At 44.1% G+C, this 24,479-nt stretch overlaps 1 protein-coding gene across 1 annotated transcript in view; it reads right to left on the bottom strand.

Moving 5' to 3' along the window:
* LOC125401506 (uncharacterized) overlaps positions 1-24,479 on the bottom strand; it is a 110,017-nt gene that overhangs the window by 54,442 nt on the left and 31,096 nt on the right. The window contains exons 7-11 of the mRNA XM_087909589.1: positions 21,633-21,682; positions 18,376-18,523; positions 17,011-17,047; positions 15,574-15,685; positions 24-78 (exon numbers count right to left, since the gene is read on the bottom strand). Coding sequence (XP_087765715.1) covers positions 24-78; positions 15,574-15,685; positions 17,011-17,047; positions 18,376-18,523; positions 21,633-21,682 — 402 coding nt within the window. The remainder of the gene's footprint in view (positions 1-23; positions 79-15,573; positions 15,686-17,010; positions 17,048-18,375; positions 18,524-21,632; positions 21,683-24,479) is intronic.

The raw sequence follows: 24,479 nt of genomic DNA, 5'->3' as shown, positions 1-24,479 counted from the left end.
CCCCAGCTCATCCACTCACTTACCTGGGAGAAGTATGAGGCCAGAAATGAAGACTTGAGGCTGCATCATGGTGCTGACCTGGAGGACAATGAGGAGACGCTCTGGTTGCTGGGGCACTCAGCACACTGTACCCAGGCAGGGCTGCATTCTGACTGTGACTCACACAGGCCTCTCTGCCAGGGACCCCTGTCCTCCCCAACACCCTTTTCTTTCCTGGTCCTTCCTCACATACAGCCAGCAACCTCACTCCTGGTCATGACATAAATAAGGCAGCAAACAGAGAAAACTGGAGGCAGAGACAAGAGTGTGTTCTCTTGGTAGAACTCTAAGCAGAGACCAGCCCTCTAACAGCAAAGGTGCACTTGCCTCCCAGTGGACACAGCTGTTTCTGCCCAGTAAATACAGGGGTTAGTCCCTGAATCTTAACCACATTAATCACTAGCAAGATGTCTTGAGTAAAAATGCTGCTACACACAGTGTCTGAGACCACATCTTCCTGGGGGATGTCTAGAGACACCCAGAAAAGCACCAAGTACAGACCAAAACCTTCCATTCACAGAACCCCTCTGTCATGCCTAGACTTCCTCTTAGGTAAAATAGCACTGTTTGCTCAGCTTTTGGAATTGGCAGTGAAGGAGACAATGGGCTATTTACCCACAGTCACTGAATCCTCATGGGACCCCCTGAGGCAGCTACTTTTAAACCCATTCATGGTGGATGTTACATATCTTCAGATTCCAACATCTGGATTTCAATGTTTGTTTCTAAATTGGTACACACAAAAACATATGTAAATATGCCAGGTACTTTATTAACTCCACTTCTAGTCAGAAGATTCCATAAGTTCCTTTTCGAGAGGAAAGTGCATCCTGTTACCAGTCTTAAAGATGAGGTTAAAGAGTTTCCCCCTCCCCATTGTGCAGGGGGACGGCTGCAGGCAGACAGCTGTCTTAACCATCTTACTCCTGGATGAACAAATGAACAAAGGGGAAGACCCAGAAAGCCTACAGCAAGCGAGGGAGCTCTAGTGGTGCTGTGGAGGGGTATGCATGCAATTTCTACTTGGTTTCTCAGGGCCAAATGGACTTTCTAATACTTTCACAGAGAGGGTGGGGTTTGAGCAAAGCTGAGGAAGACTTAGCCAACCACAGAGAGCTGTCACAAGGTAAGAAACAGGGAGGGCAAAGGTCCAGAGGCAGGAGAGTGCCTGAGGGAGTGAAGGGACACCAGTACAAAGGAGCGAGGGACAGGTTGGAGCAGGGTCTCAGGAGACAATTCTTGAGGACTCTCCTTTCCACAAGGGCACACTGAGTCATTGCTGGGATGGGGTGGCAGGACCTGGTGCCCTCTGGGGACAGATAAGACTGGTTGGCTGACAACAAGGACTTCTTAGGGTCCATGGCAGGAAATCAGTGTGGAAGAGACAATAGAAGGCACACGATCAGTGAGACCAAGACACTCGTGTCTGTGGGCCCAGAAGGCAAAGCAAACTGGGCTTTCTGTAGGCTGGGAGTCTAAAGAGGGTGAGTTACTCAGGCCTCAGCTGTGCATGATAGCAGGGGCTGGCAGCAGAGGAGGGAGAAGCTGCTCCCACCACAGGGCTTGAAGGAGATAATATGGGTTTTGGTCATGTTCAATGTGAGATATTTGGGACCACAAAAAGAAGGAAGTTCTGGGATAAACATACACTTCGGAGTAACTGGCTTAGAAATGGGATTTGAAAGGCAGAAGACTGAATTAGACATTCAGGGAAATGGCTGTCCTGGGGGAACGCCTTTCTGAGGCTACTCATGTAGTTTTCTTGGAGGGTGGGCCATGTGTGGTGAGGCAAGGCGCTGGGGCCTCCTGGGGAGGGCTTTCTTTCAAAAGGGCAACAGAAGAGGTGCCCATACACAGACAGAATCAGCCCAAGGAGCAGGAAGAACATAAAGACAAGGAGAGCCTAAAAGTAAGGTCAAACAAATACAAAGGCACTGGCAGTGACCCCAAGTCAGAGCTGCAGAGGTCAGAGCTCAGGTTGGTCTGGGGGACCTTACAGCTGCAGGGCCAGTGACTTCCCATGTCAGAGACATCAGGGGAGATGGGTGTAAGGAAAAAGAAAGCAAGGTGACAGCTGGAAACCCAGAACTAAGTCTGTGAACTGACGCTGTCTACACAGCTGATGTCTAAGCATCTGGTTGTGGGCTCAAGACTCCTCAGACTGTGACCTTGATTGAGTAGAAGGGCGTCTTGATGCTGGAGAGAGAAAGAATGCTAAAGGTCAGAGCCAAAGTTTTCTCAAGGTGTCCAAGGTATCTTAGATCTTTGAATTGCCAATAGCTACTAAATTCTAAGTTTAGCTGCTGCTGCTGCTTCTTCTTCTTCTTCTTCTTCTTCTTCTTCTTCTTCTTCTTCTTCTTCTTCTTCTTCTTCTTCTTCTTCATTTATTTATATTTTATTTTATTTTTTTTTGGTTTTTTGAGACAGGATTTCTCTGTAGCTTTAAAACCTGTCCTGAAACTAGCTCTTGTAGACCAGGCTGGGCCTTCAACTCACAGAAATCCGCCTGCCTCTGCCTCCCAAGTGATGGGATTAAAGGTGTGCACCACCACCTTTAATCTCTAAACTCTAAATTCAGCTTCTAACAATCTGCTTTTAGATAAAACTTGAAATGCGGGCTGGATTGGCTTCAGCTAGCTTCACCCTCTCTGTGTCTGGGAAGACAATGAATGCAACATCTTATGGCCAGAAATCTGTTGCTTTGCTGTAGCCCCTGCCTCATGACCCACCAGTGGGGTTGGTTGGCTGGTTGGCCTTTTCATTTATTTAGTTATTTTTGTAGGGTCTTACTGAACCTGGAGCTTGTTTCATTTCAGGTTGGTCTCTCACTTATAGAGACCCTCCTCCTCAGAATGCTGGGATCACAGGCATGACCCAACACACCCAATCCTCGCTCTGTGCTTTGTATAAATACTGACTCCGGCTTCCATTTCTGGGACTGCCAAGGTCCACACTAGGCCTGGAAGTACAGGCCTGAAACTCCAATTTCTAGAGGCTGAGGCCGGAAAAACATGAGCTTAAGGCCTGTCTAGGCTCCCTGGGTAACTTTGTAAGACCTTGTCTCAAAATCAAAAGCGGGAAAATGAGTTTCGGAGACTCAAGGGCTGGGATTTGCCAACATGCTATGATTAAGGTGTTTTTAATGATAAAATAAAAATTATAGAAGCTGGGGGGCGGGGACAGTCCAACTAGAAGGCAACTTCCCCTGTAAGCAGGAAGGCCTAACTTTTATCATTTTCATCAGAGGAACTAAGCCAGGCAGTGTACTGTCTGTGAACATAGCAGCTGGGGAAAGGGAGGCTCGGAAGGTCAAGGTCATTGGCCATGCTGCTTCAATTCTGAAGAAAGCCTGAATTATGAGAGGCCCTGTCTCCCCAGGTGGTAGTGGCCCAGCACTCTGGGACAGAGGCAGCCAGACCTCTATAAATTCAAGGTCAGCCTGTTCCACCACCACTCCACTAGACCTGGAATGTGAGGGGAAATACCAGGTCAGACAGCCAGACAGCTTGAGGGGACAAAGTTCTCCAAATACAGGAAGCTGCATACTGGGGAAGGCGTGCACTGCTTCTCAACAAAAATAAATACATTTTAAAATCATCTCAAGCTTTTCTCTGAATATCTCTCCTAACAGTTAACAGAGCTCAGGGACTTCCCAGACATTGGAAAAGGGAATCCAGGAGCTGTAGAGTTGGTTCAGTGGTTAAGAGTGCTAGCAGCTGTTCCAGAGGACTCTGGCTCAATTCCCAGCACCCACATGGCAGTTGACAACTGTGTATAACTCCAATTCCAGGGGACCTGACACCCTCCCACGCGCATACAAGCAGACAAAATATCAATGCACATTAAATAAAAATAAATAAATCATTAATTTAAAAAGAAAAAAATGAACACCAAACTCCAAAACCTGCCCACCAGCCCACACGGGTCACGCCGTACCCCTCTCCAGCGCTCTACCTAAAGCAAACTTTTCTTCTGGCCTTGCCAAGCTCCCAAACCTGACACAGAACCTCAACTCCCAGCAGCTTTTGTGAGGCTTCCCCTTTATCCTCCAAACAAATTATTTCCTACAAACATTTTTACTTTGCAAGACTCCAAAGTAAGGACAGCACTGCAAATATATCTATGCCCTAACTTCCCCTGTCTCATTTTCACGTCATATACAATATTACACAGTACTCACAGACACCAGGAGTACCAGACTGTTTTCCACAGCTTTCTTCTTAATTTTCATGTTAACTTGGCTTAAGAAGGGCTTTCACAAACTTTGTAGACTCCCCCATGGGAGGCCTTACCCTTTCTGAGGAGTGAATGGGGGATTGGGTGGAAGGAAGGTGTGTGTGTGATAGGAGGGGGAGAACAGGAGGATGGAAAGGAGGGGGAACTGTGGTTGGTATGTAAATGAAAAAAAAGTTGCCTTAATATCTAGAGATTTGCCTCCCATTGTCCTTCACACAATCCCACAGCATCCCATGTGGTACAGAAACTCTAAGAGAACTATCCTGATTGCTTCTCTCCAGCATGAGTTTGTAGAAGATTGTACTTACCAGTTAGGTAGGAGAGCCACAGCTTCTTGTCACAGTCTCCCCTGCTAGTCCTCTGCTGCTGATGGAGTCTTCCAGATCTGCCCATGGATAGGCGAGTCTCTCCCAGAGTTCCATTTTTATCTCTTGGCCACGCCTTCAAGTATTTTGTTTGAAAACTGTTTCTCATTGGTTCTATAGTCTTTCACCAGATAGCATCTATTTACTGACCTAAAGAGACTTTAAGAAAATCCTTAAAATAGCATTCAGAGTGGCTAACGTGGTGCACGCCTTTAATCCCAGCACTTGGGAGGCAGAGGCAGGTAGATCTCTGTGAGTTTGAGACCAGCCTGGTCTACAAGAGCTAGGTCCAGGACAGGCACCAAAGTGACAGAGAAACCTCGTCTCTAAAAAAAAAATAATAAAAAAAAATAGAACTCAGTAAGCAGAGGCAGGCTGATCTTGTGAGTTCCAGACTAGCTTGGTCTATATAGAGATATCCTGTTTCCAAAACAAACACAAAAAACAAGAACCAAATCTTTGCTGGAATGTCTCTACAGCCTCAGCAAAGGTCCTCACCTGAGTTCAGACTCCAGGCCTGGAGATCATGCCGACTCTAAGATGGTTCCTGCATAAAGGGAACTTAAATACCTGGACAAAATTTGCAGAGGAATAAAGGGAAAGGCAGAAGAGGCACAGACTATAGATAGAGCCCCGTGGGGTCCCGGTGCAGAGGCAGAAGTGAAAGCTGACACCTTATACTCACTGCTCTGCCATTCAGCTGCCATCATCCTATCACATGTTCACTTAGAGCCCAAGTTATCAGTGGAAAAGTCTCAGCAAATGAAGCTAGAAGAGAGACTCTGCTTGCAGAAGTGAGGGAGACAGGATGCAACTTCCAAAGTTGAGCTTCTCTGAGCCTTAACACCATTTTCATGTCTGCTAACTGGCCTATGCAGGCTTCCAGCATTAGTTTTTTGTTTTGTTTTGTTTGTTTGTTTTTGAGACATGGTTTCTCTGTAGCTTTGGACTACAGAGTGGTCCAATTATACTAGTGGGTGTTCAGGATCCCAGTGTACCACAGAACCTCTCTCAGAGTGAGCCTGTAAGCACAAAAACCACGTCCTGGTTTGACACACTTCAGTAAACAAGAACAGTTAGCCAGAAGTGGAACTACAGAAACTGAAAAGCAAGGTCACAGCACTTAGAGACTTTCCCAGAACTGTGCATGTTGTGATGAATTAGGCCTTTTGTTAAATTGGGAGTTGCATTGCTCTGGACTCCAAATCCCAGCATGCCAGGTCATGATCCCTCCCTGGGGTAGGGGTCAGAATCACTCCCACAGGGTATTTAAGTGAGCTCCCAGAGGAGAAACATGTGGTTTTCCGGTCTATATGGGCTCCCTGCTGCCCTGTCTCCCTGCCATGTGCTCAGCCACCCGAGAGCGTCATTCTTAATAAAACAATGGACATTTTGATTTGGTTTTGATTCGACCTAATTGGATTTCTTGCACCAGCGGAGCTGCCTTCTTTTTCTTATCACCTTTGTTTTAGTTTTGGCAGGTGTCATTGTCTATGTTCTGAGATTTACAGCCTGAATGGCGCTTCCATCACGGAGTCAGTTGTGCTAAGGTCTCAGGGCCTACTAAGGTCTGGGGCCCTGTTACATTCCCCACTGGTCTTAGTGAATGAGTCTAATCATAGACTCATCCTGTTTGAAAGATGTGTTGTTGGTTCTAAGGACCAACTCAGAGCCACAAGAGTAGAGAGAATCACCATGTAGAGTCCTTTCCAAGTTGGTTTTATTTCCCCTTTTGCTACTCACTTGACCCAGACACTATCACTGGACTGGAACAAGGGGAAACTGGTGGTGGATTTGGAGATCAGATGGGTCTCTGGGGTATTCTAATGAACAGCCTGTGTGGAGGACTAGAGTGACTGGAGGGACAAAGGGATGGTTAGACAGTTCCGCTGGTCAAAGAGTCTGGGAAGCAGTGGGAGAGGTCTTTCCTACAGTCTCATAGGTGGTAAATCCCTCCCTGCCTGGTGGAGCAGTCAAAAGCAAAGCAAAGCAAAGCAAAGCAAAGCAAAGCAAAGCAAAGCAAAGCAAAGCAAAGCAAAGCAAAGCAAAGCAAAGCAAAGCAAAGAGGCCTATCCATCTTTTGTAGGACTGTAATGAGAGTTTTGTTAGTGTGTGTGTGTGTGTGTGTGTGTGTGTGTGTCAGTGTGTCTATATCTGTGTGTCTTTTTATCTGACCAGAACTCTGAGGTCTATATGCACAATAAAGTCTTTAATCTATGCTTAATTAAGCCTTAGCTATTATTTCAGACGTTTTGACTTTGAAAACCAGACCATTGTTGAACCTCATTGTCAGGTGGAGGCTAAAATAGGGGAACCAGTTCCTGGAGGAGCTTTTTAAGCTTGAGCAGTTTCAGTCCAGGTGAGGAATCCTTTTACCCACCCTGAAAAAGTGTATTTACTGTCCCTTTAAGAGAAAAGCCACACCCATGCCCACTTCCTTACTTTAAAGGTATGCTGATCTTCAGCTTCCAGCTGAGTCCTTTCTCTTTTCTATCTCCCTCTCTAAGAGGCAATGTCTGTCTCTCCCTACTTCTCCTCTTCACCCTTCTGTTTCTCTCTCTCTCTCTCTCTCTCTCTCTCTCTCTCTCTCTCTCTCTTTCTCTCTTTCCCCCTCTGCTCTTCTCCTTTCTCCCCTTCCCTTCCACAACTCACTAAATAAATATCCAACCTCACTCTTCATGGCATAACTATCCACGTCTCTGTCTCTTGCCTGCCGCATGTCTCCCTGCTTGGGACCAGCTACCTTTGGAGACCTGCAGCATGGCCTCTTGGTATGCCCATCCATCGTGGGACTTGCTGCCCCGCATGGCCCACTGCAGCCACTTGGAGAACTGTGCCGTCCCTGCCTGGGATTGGCTGCTCTCAGGAGAGAAAAAGAGGGCAGAGTCAAGGGAGTTGCAAGAGCCATAGCAGAAGCAAGATATTAGGTAACAAGTCACAAGCCCCAAGGTAAAATATAGAACAATAGAGATGAGTTGATTTAAGTTTTAAGAGCTAGTTAATAATAAGCCTGATCTAATTGGCCAAACAGTTTGTAATTAATATAAGCCTCTGAGTAGTAATTCAGGAACTGGTGGACAAGAAAGAAACTTCCAGTTACAGGGCTGTTTAGAGCAAGCTCAGGGCAGAGCAGGACAAATGCACACCTGGGGGAACTATTTCCCCCTTCCTGTGAGCACTCCACTTAGATGACAGGGGGCCTTGAATGAGAGGCCCAGGCCCTGGCTCTCCACAGCACCACACAGGAACCCACCTTGACCTTGAGCAGGAACCAAGCAAAAAACAGAGTTCCTGTTCCCAGAGCGGCACAGGTAGAGGATGTTTGGAGTTTCTCTGGGTGACCTGGCAATGCCAAAAGGATTTGGATAGGAGAGGACACAGGTCTTAAGCTGGGTGAGGGTAGGATCTCAAACAAGAAAAAAACACCTGCTCAATACAGGGAAACAAATCCACAGAAACAGATTGAAGGATACATACACAGACTTACATACAGACATACAAAGACACACACAGATTTACACAAACTTATACACACAGACATAAATACAGGCACACTAAAACACACACAGAGACTTATACATACACACACACACACAGACTTACATACAGACACAGAAATTCACAGACTTACATACAGACACGCAAACACACACAGACTTACACACACACACACACACACACACACACACACACAGTAAAAACAACCAGGGATGCTCAGCACACATTTATGCACCTGAACAAACAGAAGGATCAGTGATGTCTCATATGGATCCTGGACACTGGACTGTCAGGATTCCACTGACTTTTCGATCCTGCCTGGAAAGGAGAGTGAATGAAGACTGGAAGAGAAAAAAGACAAAAGACAAAAGACAAAAGACAAAAGATAGAGTCGGGAGGGCTCTCGGTGAATACTGCCGCCTTGAATTTAGTAGTAATATGTCATTTGTATTTTAATAAATAAAGTTTGCCTGAAGTTCAGAGAATAAAAGAGTTGCACTGATTGACTTTACAGACCAGGTAGTAGTGACACACCTTTAATCCCAATAGCCACACTAGTTTGCCTTAGAAACTAGGTGGTAGTGGTGCACACCTCTAATCTTAGAACTAGAGAGGAATACAAAATGGGAGGAGACAGCTTTCAGTTTCTTACATTGAGATTCTTGGAGGCAGGATGGCCATTTAGGACTGAAATAGAGCCAGTGGCTGGCTGTTTTGCTTTTCTGACCTTCAGGTTGAACTCAGTTTTTGTCTCTGGGTTTTTATTAATTATGCTATCAATTTATTACTCATAGTCCTTTTCTATCCAAAGCAAAAGGGAAGGGCAATAGACTTCCTTACCATGGTTCAAGGAACAAACAAGCATAATCAGCTTCTTAATTCTCAAAACATCTAATAAACATGCGTTTGGTCAAACATCCTGTTATTTGGCCTTGAGAAGCTTGAACTTTTCGACCTTGAGTCAAGATGGAAATAGTATCACTGTGGGCTCCCACCCTGGATTAGCAGTTAAGCCAGACATCTCCAATGTGCCCAACAGAAGGCATCTTAACCAGACTTACCTCTGAAGGTGACAGACCAGGCAACTTTCTAATTTATTTCCTTTTGAGTTCTTCAGACTTCTCTGAAGCATTAGGCAGTTATTGACCTGGAGTTCTGGGGACCTAGAATATCTCAGATTGAGTATGCCCTAGGAGTCTGCTGATCACCACACTCTTCCTTACTCCAAGGGGGTCCACGACCCCGGTGTCTTGAGGTCTAGTCTACAGGATTTTGCTGAGGCCTCCAGAAATTTTGTGAGGTATTCACCATAGAACACTGCTAAGACATGGGTTAATCGAATAGAAACTCTTTATTAGCCAACGTGGCAACTGCACTGGATGTTCGGGATCCCAGTGTAGCATGGACCCTTTTTCAGGATGAGCTTTTAAGCATAAAAACCATGTCCTGGGTTGACATACTTTAGTGAACAAGAATAGTTCACCAGAAGTGGACTTGCAGAAGCTAAAAAGCAAGCTAAGTACATTAAGAGACTTTCCCAGAATTATATAGATTCTGATGAATTAGACTTTATTTTGTTTTGGCAGGTGTTGTTGTCTATGTGCTGAGATTTACAGCCTGAATGGCGCTTCCATCATGGAGTCAGTTGTGCTAAGGTCTCAGGGTCTACTAAGGTCTGGGACCCTGTTACAACAGGAAAGTGGATGCGACCATTTTCTGTTCTGGCAATTAGAAGGTGCTACGTGGTTCAAAGCAAAATGTTTCCAGAAGGTATTGTCACTTTGCAGGGCTTCCTCGTCTCCCCCAACCAAAGAAATAATTAAATAAACCATGCATGGACTTCTTAAAGATGCTGAGGACAATGTCACAGATCTGCTTGGGACTCAAACTTCTCCTGAACCATCAGCATCTGAGTGGCTATAAGATGCTGCCCATACACCCATTTAGATGAGTCAGGGAATTTAATAACATTAGTTTTACCAAATGGACTTAGGATAATCATTTCAGTTTGGATGTACAGTGTTGCTGTTTGTTTTCCTTTCTTATTCTGAGACAGGATCTCATTATGTAATGCATGACAGCCTGAAACCCCTGTGTCGCCAAGCATGACTATAAACTTGCCATCCTCTTGCCTCCCCTTGTGCTGGCATCACAGGTGTGTGCCACCACACATGGGTTTCTGCTGTGCTGAGGTTACAACCCAGGACTCCATGCATGCTTGGCAGGTACACTGAAACTGACCTCCATCCACAGCCAGGATGGCCGTCTTACAATGAGCTCTACGCTCAAATCAAGATGTCCCACAGTCCCTGAGCACCAAGTGAACTGCCCATGCCAGGGGAGCTATATAAAATATGTGCTAAGTCTTGTCAATGTCCTTCTCTGGAGCTGTGACCTTAAACAATGTGGACTCCAGTGATTAACAGTGCGTGTTTATAGAGGATGGCAATATTTTACTAGAACTCTGTGGCTTGAAAAGATTTCCAAGAAGTACAATGTTTTAAAAAATTACAAGACAGCTTAGTCCATAGGAACTCATTTTAGCAAAAAACAAGAGACAATGACAATCTTTTTACAAGCATTTGTCTAGAGGTGGAAATGTGAAAGTCACCCATCATCACGTTCTCTCGGGTACAGAAACAGTTGCAATAGGAGGACTGTAGTTTGTAGCTGTATGCGTTTTATCTTTTTATCATTTGAGATTGTAAAAACTCACTAATGTATGTATATTAAAATAATTTTTGTTTGCTTAATTAAATTAGTTTATTATTTTATTTATTTATTTATTCATGTGTGTGTGTAGATGGGCAATGGATCCCCTGGAGCTAGAGTTACAAGTCATTATAACCCCTTTACATGGTGCTAGGAAATTCATCCAGGTCCAGTGGAAGAGCCACAGGCACATAAACTGCTAACGCATCCCTGAAGTTTAATGTGTGGCATAAAAATTGGATGAAGGGGCAGGAGCGACACCCTGGAGCCTTGAACTGAATAAGGGCAGAAGCAGCTGAGCGGCAGCATTTGTCACCCTGCTTCCCGACTGTGCATGCAATGGCACCACCATTGTGTCTCATATTGCTGCTGCCACCATGGTCCCCACTATAATGGACTGTAACCTCAAACTGTGAGTCCAAATACACCCTTCCGCTGACTGAGAAGCCAAGGACAATGGCACTGGGTTTTGGTTCTACTGCATGCACTGACTTTCTGGGAGCCTGGTTTGTTTGGATGCTCACCTTTATAGACCTGGATGGAGGGGGAGGGCCTTGGACTTCCCATGGGGCAGGGAGCCCTGACTGCTCTTAGGAATAGAGAGGGAGGGTGAGGTGGGAAGGGGGAGGGAAGGGGGTGGTGGGGAGGAGGTGGAAATTTTTAATGAATAATCAATAAATTAAATAAAAATAAAAAATTTTTAAAAGAACATTATTGCATTTTATTTGAGAATAAAAGGACAGCATATTTTCAAAATACTTTCAAAATTTATTTTATATAAAAGTAAATTCCAATTGATTCACACACACACACACACACACATATATGGAAAAATATCAGAAGGAGAGGGAGGGAGAGAGGGAAGGAGGAGGCACAGGGAGAGGGAGAGAAAGGAGCAGGAGAGAACGAGAACAAATGTCTCATGTGACATAGACAGTATTTGAGTAGACCGCATTTGTATGTCCTTGGGGTTTTTTTACAAGTTAAATTATTTCAAACTACATGACTAAATGTATCTTTTGTTGTTTTCTCACTAATGAAACATAAAATGGTTTTATTTACTCTACACACCTAAAAAAACAAATACACCCTTCCGTCCTCAGAAGAGTTAACAGAAAGTAAATTTCTTTAAGGAAAACAAAACAAGTCTCCAAATTAGGTATTGTTACAAAGATGGAAGTATTTTAATTAACATGATTTTGTTTTTTAGGCTAATTACAACCTCCCTCCCTTCCTCCCTCCCTCCCTCCCTCCCTCCCTCCCTCCCTCCCTCCCTCCCTCCCTCCCTTCCTTCCTTCCATCTTTCTCTTAGTAAGACATATTGTCCCAGAAGGATGCCACCAAGGATTCTGAAGAATAGGAGACCACACGCATACAAATGCTCCACTAAGAAACACTTTCCCTCTAACAAGTTTGGTCACCATGGGTGGAGGGGTGGACATTAGATTCTGCCACACCTGCCAGTTCAGGAAATCACCAATTCCCACTTATGGAAAACCCACTCCATTGTGTCATTCCTTTTCAATAGGAGTCACTTGAATTTCTTGGAACCACGTTAAGCAAATTTAATATTAAAAGTTTGTATTTCCAGAGCAGGAGACAAGGACATGATAAAGAGCTCCTTCCCAGTGTCCTTCAGAATGCAGTGGCAGCGGCTCTGCTCCTGGCTCGCTGGGTCTTGCTGCTCCATTGCCTGGATATTAACCTATCCTGCTGCATTCTGAGTCCCCTGAAGAAAAACTCAAAACTCTATTTCCTTCTTTTTAAAAGTTTTAAAAAATATTTATGTGTATGGATATTTTGCCTACCTATGTGTGTCCGTGCACCACATGCGTGCCTGGTGCCTGAGGAGGCCAGAAAAGAGTCAGTCAGATCCTGGGGATTGGAGTCACACGCAGTTTTCAGCCAGCATGTGGGCATCGGGACTCAACCCCAGGTCCTCTGGAAGAGCAGCCTGCACAACTAACCTCTGAGGTTTCTCTCTAGCCCCTCTTCATGGGATTGCTATCCAGCAGGCACGTACCCATCCTTCCAATCACAGCACAGAACTCATTTTGCACCAACTATGAGTCAAACATTAAGTAGGCTCCTGATGTATAGTGGATATGATTAGCATTTACTCTCTGATAAGAGCTGGACTGGAATAAACTACCCAAGAAAAACTGACTAGGGACGAGAAGGATGTTTTCTGGACAACACATGTAATTGGGAATCTGAAAGCTACAAGGCAGCCCTGCAAACATCAGAGAGAAGCGTCCTAAGAAAGGGAACAGCCATGGCCTAGGAGCCAGGACCAGGAGAACTCAGACTCTCCTAGCAGCAGACAGGAAGCCAGTGTGACTGAAGCAGAGAATCAGGAAGGAGAGGTGGCTAAGGTGGAGAGAGGCAGTCCCCAGGCAATTGCTGACAGGCTCCTCCACAACAGAGCAGGTGGGCCCTACTGAGAATCTTAGAGAGCTGGAATTCCTGGGCTACCAGGTGCGGACTCTGGACTATTAGGAGAGCAAGAGCGGAGCAGAGGCCCCAGTTAGGACCCCGCTTCCCAGAAGGGAGAGGGAGGAAGGTGAGAGGTGAATGAGCATAAAAACCCCTGGGATTCCCAGAAGCCTCCTGGGAATTGCTTGAGCTCCTGCGGTTTGTTTAATCTGGTTCTGTTTTGTTTTGTTTGTTTGGTCTACAGCTCTGCTTGTCCTGCAGCAGCCTCCTGCCTGCTTGATTGTGGGCGTGTCCCGTCACACCCGATGATGAACTGGATTCTTCAGACACATTTAAAACAGGACCCAACTGATGGCCCCGTGCTTAAGTCAAAATACAGTATTCTTGGGGCCGAGGATGTAACTAGAGTGAAGTGTTTGGCTAGCCTGGACTGAGGCTTGGGTGTGAGTGCCTCACAGTGGAGAGATTAGATTCTGTGGAGATCTACTCAGCCCTCTTGCCTGTTTCCGTGTCCCGAATGTCATGACTGGGAAGCCAAGTCTGTCCCGACATCCCCTCCTCCGGATCAAAGAGTTGATTAATGGACCCGAATTGATGTCCCTTTCCATCTAATCCCTCATGTCCTGTAGTTCCTAGGAACTAGACTTCAGAAGTGGACCCTGTTCTAAGAGTCATAAAGTTGAAACGCACTGTCAAAATGCTGCCACAGAGTTTTAATCCCAGCACTCGAGTTTGAAAAGGTTTAAAAAGAAGTATAACTTTTAGTAATGTAATGAACTCTCCCACAGCTGGTGATCGGTGACAATCTCAATGGCGTCTGGAAAGTTGTAGAATAAAAGAAAATTTAATAATCTCAACAAGACTGATTTATCTGTGGGATTATTAACAAAATTCATCTTGGATCTTTCTATCGATCCTCTCAACTGGTGTTGATTTTTTTCCTCCGAGAATATAGCAAAAACACAAACAGCAACTCTATCAAAGGAAAACATGACCATTTTAAAGACTTATCAGATACATACAAAATAGATTCTCGGTTATAGTAATATGAAAACCATTGGCTGGACTCTAACTCGACATCGGCTATTACTGCAACATCTGCTAGGGCGCAGACGCGCACTCTGGAATGTTTCCACTGCTCAAAGAGTTCTCTCAGTCACCTCTTATTGCAATGACCCCTGTCCACCAGGGTCAGTGTGGACATGATAACAGCAAACAGGCGGGGAAAATAGGCGTTACCCATTGTTACTACTGATAGTATTGGAGCCCATATATGTGACATGTTTTCCCTTGAGTCCCACATACGTTTTACAGAAAGCCACTGGTCACCATATTCTTGCATTCAAGCAAAACTTGTAAACGCTAGGTGGGACAGTCAGCCAGATTTCCAGACCCCTTCATGTCTGTCATGCATCTCTGGGAAGACTGAAGAACAGAGCAGACATCACAGTCTCAGAGACCAGCAGCCACCAGGCAGGAATCAGGAGGCAGGAGAGTTCAGGGGATAGCCCCCTCTGGTGACCTCACCACTGTAGAACTGGCTTAACAAATCTTTCCTGAAAAGCTCCAAACCAGGGTAATTGTCGCCAAAGTCCTGCTGTGATCTGTAGTTGCTGCATATTTCGGAACCAGAAAACACTGTAGTTTAAACACAAATATTTTAGAACAGACAAGGGAAGCCCTGGAATTCAACCACATTATAATGGATCATATTTCCAGAACTATGAGAAAGCATAACCAACTCTAACGGTAATATTAGAGTTCCTTCTATTTGTCTGTGAGGGAAATTAAACTTGCATGCTTCCACGATTTTACGATCCCTTGGGGAGGGGAGAAAAAGTGATATTTCAAATTACAATAAAATAGATAAAACATGATCATGAAATACTTTTAAATTCAGGATGTGCCACCAGCTTGCCATCTTTGGTTTTTTTTTAACTTTTTCATTTTATACCTCTCTTAATGGTTTTAATGATCAAGACAGAAGTCTATTTCCTGTATTACCCATGATTATGTTGACTAAAGGAAACTCAAAATACTAAAATGTTTGCTTGAAAGAATGTGCTGAAGTGAGTGAGAGACTGAAGCAGTGTTAATATAAAAATTAGGATGATGTGAACTGTGAGTTTGAGTATAAACAACAGAGGGTCACCCTTTCCACAACTGCTGGATGAATCGACACAGAACATAGCCTTGCAGCTGGAAAGGCTGTTTGCGTTGTCAAATCCAGTTGCTGTCTTTGCAGTCTCAGGCAGAGGGCTCCTCAGAGGGCCACTGGGACTCATTTTGTAGGGTAAACACTGTCTTCAACTATGTTCAAGACATTGTCTTCAGCTTGAGACTGGACAATTGCTGTGGTTTGCCCAGGTTCATTCTTAGAGACTCGGAACACTACCAAGCTGCAGAGAAAGAAAGAGAGAGAGAGAGAGAGAGAGATGTTGAAGAAAGAACAAGAGTTTACCTTTCAGGTCTAAGCAGAGATTTCAATCAAGATATATGCTCAAGACTCCAGGACACCCATTGACAAAATTCTTAACAGTAAATGGCACTACACAGGGCCCTCCTATTAAGTCATAGAAAAGTTTGTCTAGTAGGCATCAGACTAACTAAAAATCATTTTTTGAAAAAAGCAGTTCATATTGGAGTCCTTCAAGATACTAATGCAATGAAACACAAAAGTTGGAGGTCAAAAGAGACGGATATCTAGGCAGCTAACAGAGGTACCTAATCAGCACGTGCATTTTGGAACTGGGCCAGGAACTGGATAACTCATGTATTTACTTTGCCCTGTGATGCTTTAGAAGTCTAAAGAGAACCTGGTAAATGGAGTGAGAGTCCTGGAACCCTGGGAAAAGGCAGAAGGAAAGAGCCAGCTCCATGGAGCTGTCCTCTGACCTCCTCAGGTGCCAGGGCCCTTCACAGCACCACACACATACCATGCACACAATAATACAAGATTTTCTTTATTGAGAAAGAAAGGGTCTTGAAACATTCAGAGCATCTAATCCTCTAACATTAAGCATGGAGGAGAAAAACATGCACAGTTCTGTTATACTCCTGGCAAACTCAGAAGTAATCTTTCTCTAAATCCTCTGCTCCCTTGGGGTGTCCTCAAACAGCCTACCTCCTAACCCTGTCATCCCCAGCACACTTCCCTAAAAGCACTTAAATGACCTTTCTACTAGCTTATATGCTCTGAGATATACTTCATCAGTTCTTAATAGAATAGGTACACAATGAAGGAAAACACTGAATGAAACAAGAATGGGTCAAACAATTCCTTCAGTACCAGCTCCAGGAAGCAAAGCTTGCACTTCAGTGTCCACCTATAAGAGACTGGGATCAAGGGGCCTTCTGTTCCTGTCCTACCATAAATACATAAACACAGAATGCAGAAAGTATCTCTGAGGAATAAGGGTAACAAGAAAGAGACTCATTAAACTTTATTTGGGGATCCAACCTACAAGAATAAAGGATAAGCATTTCGGAGGATATCTGGAATCCCAGAGTGAAAGAGCCTGAGGCAGGAGGATTGTGAGTTCCAGCCTGGCCTTGTTACATAGTAAGTTTCAGGCCAGTCTGAACTACATAGTGAAACCTGTCTCAAATCAACCAACCCAGCAATGAATCAATTAGTAATGAATGATTTAGTACAAAAGGGAGCATAGAGATATTCTCAAGATTGTTACTTCAAAAGGAATCCACACAATCCATGCTAGCTTACCTTCGAGATCCCGACTTCTTTTTCATAAGGATGTAACCTAAATTGGGGTGGGAAAAGGTGGGAGAAGTTGAAGGGAGAATTGCCCATGTCATCAGAAACACTCATGACACTTTTTCCTAATCAAGAATGTTGTCTCTGTTTATGATTGAAACGTCCCCAAGTAACTTTGGGTAATTCCTTTCTGTAACCTCAAGGAAAGATCCTTCCATTCAGTTTATTGTGTAATCATCCACATAGCCTAGTTTTCTTGAATAAGATTGGTAAATTTTTGCTCACTTAGACAAACAAAAAAATCTCGATTTTTTTTTAAAATGAGCTGTTAGAGAACAGTCCATAAGGGAAGAATAAATAACTTTGGACTAAACAAGTGAACACATTTGTGGTGTTTTGCTAAATTTCTAAGTAATTGCCTTTGGACGTTGTTTGATATGTAATCCAGACTAGCCACAGATTTGTAGAATGTTAATATTATAGGCCCATGGCGCTACAACCACTTTAAATAACCATTTTGGATGAACAGCTTTTAAATAATTAGAGGGAAACATCCAAAATCTGACAGGCATATCCTTATTCCCCATTTATTTCCTATGAAGTAGGTCAGTAATGTTTTGTAAAGTCCATGGCTAACATTCTGTACAGTTATACAACTCACGGAAAAGGCCATGTAGGCCTGGGTGTCACCTTCAAATAGTCTGTTCCAGCATTAGTCATGGGATTTCCTACCAATGTTTCACTTGCCTTTTTTAATAAATGCATTTAACAGTACACTCAAGAGAACATTCAACAGTATGACCATGAGAAACAAGAGAGATCCAAGGGAAGGACAGGAGAGAATACATCAAAGGTCTTATAGTGACCTAAAATGTCAAGTCTATCTGAAATGTCTTGTGTCATAGTATTTAATTTTTTTATGGAAAATATAATGTTTCCTTTTTGATGGCAACAACTGAAAGACAAAGGACATGATTAGGGAACAAGAGTGTTGCCAAGCACTGCATCCTGTGAACCCAGCACTGGGATATTGGAGGCCAGAGGATTTGGAGCCGGGGGCCATTCTCAGCTACCTAGTAAGGTCTGTACCAGTATGGAGTACATGAGATTAAGTTTTACAGAATAGGAGTCTTTGGAGACACAGTAGCAATGGTTCAAGGTCACTGAGCAGAGCACTCACCAAGCATCAGAAATCAGCCACAGAGTTTCGTGGGTCCTAACATAGACCTTGGGGAGTGGATGGTTTAACATGAGTGTGTTGGATCTGGGGATACTGAAGCCATGTGAACTCAAAGCCCCTGTGGCACGTGCACTTGCTTTAAAGACAGAGAGCCCTGGCTCTCCTTCCTCAGGGGCAGCTGTGAAATGACTTACTGGTGATCACCGCAGCGCACACAAGCAGCAGCAACAGCAGGGCAGCAGTTAAGACGCCAGTGGAGACGCTGTGACTCGTGGAGACGCTGTGACTCGTGGAGACGCTGTGACTCGTGTTCTTCAGCATCTCCCACAAAGAGACAGATTCCTAAGGAAGCAATAAATAACCAACGGTAAACACAGGGGAGGGGTACCAAGTGAGAGGAACAGAAAACAAATGCTTGGCCTTAACCTAGACCCAGACTCTAGGTCCTAGAACTTCATCTTTGTAGGGTGGTGGCTAGTCTGGTGGTCTCTGAGGTCGTAACAGGCAGTGGAATCAGTGCCTTTGATGATGATGGAAACATGTTCTATGTTGCTCGAGGTGATAATTACACAGTAGATGCCTCAGTCAAAATTCTAACTACATGCTTAATGTGGGTCCACACATCATGCATGTGATTATGTCTGTCTAATATTAGTCTGTAGGGTATTCTCTAAATGCATCATCTTATGATATTAAGAAAGAGAAAAAGAATAGCTTATCTGTAAGTTAACTTGCTCTCAGTGTGCTCAGCCCCTGACTGGTCCTTCATCACAGACCCTCCTTGCCTTGTAAATGTAACTCAAGATTGTATAACTTTATAAACATCTAATACCAAATGGCCAGTATGGGCAGGTTATATTAACATTTTAAGGAATACATTTATACATTAAATATGAATATATGTAATTCATTTTATATTTGATAGCTACATATTAATGATTATATATGATATATTAGTACTTTATATATTATATAGATTACGTATGCTAACATATTAATATATTAACAACTAATGGAACAGAGACCATGAATTAGAAATCAGGGAGAGGGTAAGTAGAAAGCTTTGAATGGAGTTGCAAAAAAAAAAGAAAACAATACAATTATATCCAATAACTTTCTAAAAATAGGAGGAGGATTCGGCTTAAGGATGCAGTCTGATTACTACTATGTGATCAGACCGGAATGCAGAATCTCCCTTAGTGCCCTGGTACAGGTAATGAGTGAGCTGTACATACTGGAAGAAGCAGGAGACAACAGGGCAACAGGTGAGGCCCCTCCAATAGCTTAGCACTAAGCTACTAATCTTAAACAGAGCCCACGGATGGTTCAACTGCAAGGAAAGGGAAGTCACAGACAAGGTCTTTGCCTGCCTGTGAGCCTCATCTATGGGGTCACAATCCAGGCTCCTCTGTTAAGTCAGGGAGACCATGGACAAGTTAGCCAAGCTCTGTCAGCGCTGTCTCTACGTCCTCAAGCAAGGGGTTCAGTGGGTTCCTGGGAAGAGATTCTCAGGTATTCTCGACAAACGCTGTGGGGAACACAAGGTTTGTTTGTTGTTCTGACAGGGTCTCCTGATCCCAGGCTGTTCTGAAACTCACTAGTTGACAATGACCTTGAACCTCTGATCCTCCTTCCTAAACCTCCTGAGACCTTGGACTGCCTACCGCGCCCATGGAACATTTACTTCAGAACATGTTCCCGATTATGAATGGCAGCACGCTTATCCTTTCTTTGTAATCTTCACAGATTTTGTTCAATTTCTTTTCATGAAATAGAGTCCTTGAACTTGATCTACTGGTTCAAGATGTAAACTACTATTGATAGGCCTGGGGGTGCACACCTCAATCCCAGGACCTGAGAGAAGCAGGAGGGTCAGGAGTTCCAGATCCTTCCTGCATATATAGCAAGGTCAAGCCTAGCCTGAGCTCCAAGGAATTCTGTCTCAAACAAATAAACAAATAAACAAACAGTTTGCTTAAAAACAAAACTGTGTGTTCTGTATATTGTTTTTGATGCACCTAGGGACAACTTCCAAGTCCAGAGTCACTACAGCTTATTTTGAATTCAACTCTAAGTTATTCCTCCGTGCTGCTAAGCATGACCGTTTCTCAGGTAACTGAGGCAAGAACAACCTTGACACGCAGTGCTGTTTGGTTTTATACAGAGTCATATGTCTGCTCCCTTAGCAGCACACACTTACTGGTGTCTGGTACTTAACTAGTACACACAGATTCTTTCCACAACTGCCAGACCACTGGGTGCTAATGTCAATTAAGTCCTGATATTTTTATTGTCAGGATGGGCATGTGACACAGGCCTGTAATCCCAGTACTCAGTAGGCTGAGGCGGAAGATTGTGAGTTCTAGGCCAGCCTGAGCTATGAAAATGAGATGATGTCTCAAAGGAGCGAGACAGTTATGGTGGGATTTACTCCTTTAATTTCAGTTCTTGAGGGACAGAGGTAGCAGGGTCAGGAGTTCAAGGTCATCCTCAGCTGTGCAGTTAAATTCAAGGACAGCTGAACTATGTGAGACCCTTCTCAAAAAACAAACAAAAGAAACTTGCTTTCAGCCTTTATGTGTTATGTTCTGACTGTCAATAGGTATAAACGCCTTAGGCCATTTGGCCATATACAGATATGATCACCTTGTCTTGAAGTGTCTTGTGGCTTGGTAGATTTGACAGTTCCAACCTGGGGTCTTACACATGCTAACAAAGGGCTCTGCTACTTCCAACAGCTAAATAATCCTCACAACCTCTATTTGGCTTTTTTTCTTATCTCAACCAACATATCTCCTACGCTAACTACACACATGAAAACAAACCTTGTTTCTTCCTGGAGACAAAATAGAAAAAAAAAACCTATTGATAAATTTACTTTGGCTATTTGTAGAGATAGAACTCTGGCAAGAATCCCAGAAGCAGAGTGCCTTTGTTTTTTCTCAAGCTTAGTATACAAAACTCTAGGAAAAATTCATGCAAAATTAAGACTGTCTAAGACCTAATACCCTCTGTGGAGGTTTGTGTGCGTAAAAAAAAATCACCAGTGGGCTCTACAGGGAATGGTCAGTGGGTAGAAAACAATATTTGGAGACTCTAAACGAACATCTTGAATTCAAACCTCCTTTGTAAGCATCTTATTCTTCTTTTTAATTTTTTTATTTTTATACTTTTATGAGTTTATTTATCTACAGTTTTTGAGACAGGGTCTCACTATGTGGCCCAAGTTGCCTAATGGTCTAGGCTAGTTTCAAACTTCTGGTATCTTGTTTTAACTTCTGGATTCCTAAGAAAAAGGAATATACCACCATCTCTGACTTTTTTCTTTTCTTCCTCTTTTTGATACAAATATCTATGACCTAATTTTACAGACAAAACCTTTAAATACAAATTGTTTCCCAGGTGATATACAAGTCAACATGGCTAATAAATTAGGGAGAAATATGCTTACAGTGTAATTATTCCAAGAGTCATCTGATGATGTCACAGTGTTATTCCAATCTGTTCAACAAGAGGGAAAATTAATTATAAATACAAGAATTTAGATGTTTTCACTACATCTGTAAATATTACCCACAAGGCCAATATGTCTTATACCATGTGAGGGTTGGGATTTAATATGGCAGGAGATTCACTGAACAGCATGTTTTGAAGATTTAAATAATCAAAGTATATTGGAAAAATCTATTTTATAACAAGGAATCTATTCTTTGCATTGTTTCTAAGTGTCTAGGACTGAAACACAGAGTCCCCTTTCTGCCTATATCTTACACAATATGAGGCTTGTACCATCCTGACAAGGAGCCCTCTTGCTGTATTTAAAGATGAAGAAGCATCCATCAGAAGACTCCATATTTATAATTTTAGCAAATGGCAGACATCTCTGCTGTCATTGTACACACATGACCACACAATGAGTTTCCACAATGAGTGGAAACACTACGGGTCTATGGGAGTCCCCAACAGCTGCCAAAGCTGACATCGCCCAGCACAAATAAGGTTGAATGACTCATAGCCCCCCTCATTCTCACTTGACTGTGTTTACAGTTCACTCTCTGTGAGAGCCTTACCAGGAGTCAAAGGCAATGACTAGGTGTAGGTAGCATCTACAGTCTGGGCTCTGTTTGTGAGCTAGGCCCTTAAGTAAGACCTTCCAGGAACAAGAGGGAGTGATTCAGGAAGGTGAAGCTGAATCAGACAAAACTTGAACTCAATACTGACCATATTCATTAGCAAAGTGACCTCGTAATCAAGGTGCTGCAATAAACACTTAGAAATGCACGCATGGTCACTCAGCACTGTTGGAAACATGGGTGATGTTATTATTGTTATGTGATGGAAGGAGCAGGAAGCAGGAGTGTGAACGCTGTGGAGTTCACTTTAGAAATATCGTACCGCTTGTGTAATGAGGGCCACTCAACAACTTCTCCAAAGAAGTGTGCCTGGAATAGGGGACAAATGGAAAGGTGTGTGTCTCAAAAAGGAACTAAAGAGTTCCCCCAATCTAGCAGTGATATAAATCACCATGAACTAATGAAATGGGATGGTGCCTAAGGCTCTTGGCGGCACAGCTACAAAAGGCAGGTGGTGGCCCATGTGACACCCAAATCCCTTTCAATCCTAATATTTCTTGTTTTTGCAGAATGTTCACCAAGGTAGAGATTCCATGAGCACAGTAAGAACTCACTCTGAGCCTCAAGTTACAAGGCCAAAATGCCAGCAGTCTCAAGGAAATCAGAGACCCAGCTGCTGCTGTTCTGCTCCACTCTGCAAAGCTCTCCTCTGACCAGGGTTAGGTGACATGACATTACAGAGTCTGAACCCCCTCCTTCCTTCTTCTTCACACCTGGGAACAGTGGCAGAGAGCAGCTCCTGCTGCCTTGTGTTTGGATCTAGTTTCATTTTGTTTTTCTGCCTGGAAACAGTACACATCAAGGATTTCCCTCTCAACATCCAGAGGTCACCATTACCTAATCCTTCCTGACACTGTGGGTTCACGGCACATGACTTTAAATTAAGTAGTAGTCAGGAAAGCCTAGGCAAAGGTCAGCCACATAGATGAGGAGACCACAGAGAAGCAACTTCTGAGAATATTGAGTCACACACTCACACGTTAGCACACCCATGCACACACACACACACACACACACACACACACACACACACACACACACGACCACCCAGAGTCCTGCAGGACTGGCCCTGTTAGGGAGGTACCTCAAGGACACGTGGGTCAGCTTGGCACCACAAAGGGCAGCTTGTGGCAGTCCCAGCTGATCACTGTTGATAGCAGGGAGCTGAGGAATATGGCAGAGCCCAGCATCTCCACAGCTGATCAAGCAACACACACCACTACAGTTTTAAGGAGAAGTATAGGACCCAACCAGAGTGTGAACAGTGGGGCAGAGTGTGCTGAGCGAGTGAGAATCGAGGTCTCAGCGCTGCACACCTATTTGGTGCTTCTGTTCGTATGCTCAACCCACCTTAGTCCATTTGGGTTGTCATTCTAAAATTGCTTAGAGTGAGTAAATTATAAACAAAAGAAATGCATTGGTCATAGTTCTAAAGGCTGGGAAGTCCCAGATCCAGATGCGAGCTGACTGAGTAGCTGCTGAGGGCTCCTTAGTTCAGAGATGATACTTCTTGTGTGTCCCCAAGGGAAGGGAAGGGAAAACCAGCCCCATCAGTCCTCTCACAAAGGATCTAACACTGCACACGAACATCTAACTTTTATATCCTAATCACCTTTCAGATGACCTCAGCACTTAATTACACATTACCAAAGGAATTTATGGGGATACATTCAGACCACAGTGCAATTTCAGATTTCCCATGTGAGCCTAAGACTGACAAGGCAGGAATATTCCCACCATCCTTATCTCCCTGGCTACTCCAAAGGGGCAGCTTCCCCCAGCTAATCCCTCTCTCCTGCTACGCCATCCCAGCTTTCTGCCTGGAACCCATACCCTCCCCTCTCCTTTTTTGGGGGCTTAAATTCCTCCATCTCAGCCGGGGTGGGCACCGTGGGCCAGGTCAGGCGGTGAGTGCAAAGGGACTGGAGTCCCTTTGTTCTGATAGCCGGCCTGCAGCAAGCCAAGACTGCAGGCAGGGGCACCTCTGACCAGCGAGGGGCTCTGATCCTGTGGAGGGGTAAGTGTATTGTTCCTGACCGCCACACAAGGCCGGTTAGGGAACACACAATATTCCCGCCATCCTTATCTCCCTGACTACTCCAAAGGGGCAGCTTCCCCAGGTAATCCCTCTCTCCTGCAACGCCATCCCAGCTTTCTGCCTGGAA

The sequence above is a fragment of the Myodes glareolus genome, chromosome 9 (genome assembly GCF_982192425.1).
Source record: "Myodes glareolus chromosome 9, mMyoGla1.1, whole genome shotgun sequence".
Taxonomy (NCBI): Eukaryota; Metazoa; Chordata; class Mammalia; order Rodentia; family Cricetidae; genus Myodes; species Myodes glareolus.
This window is presented reverse-complemented; position numbering and strand designations above follow the sequence as displayed.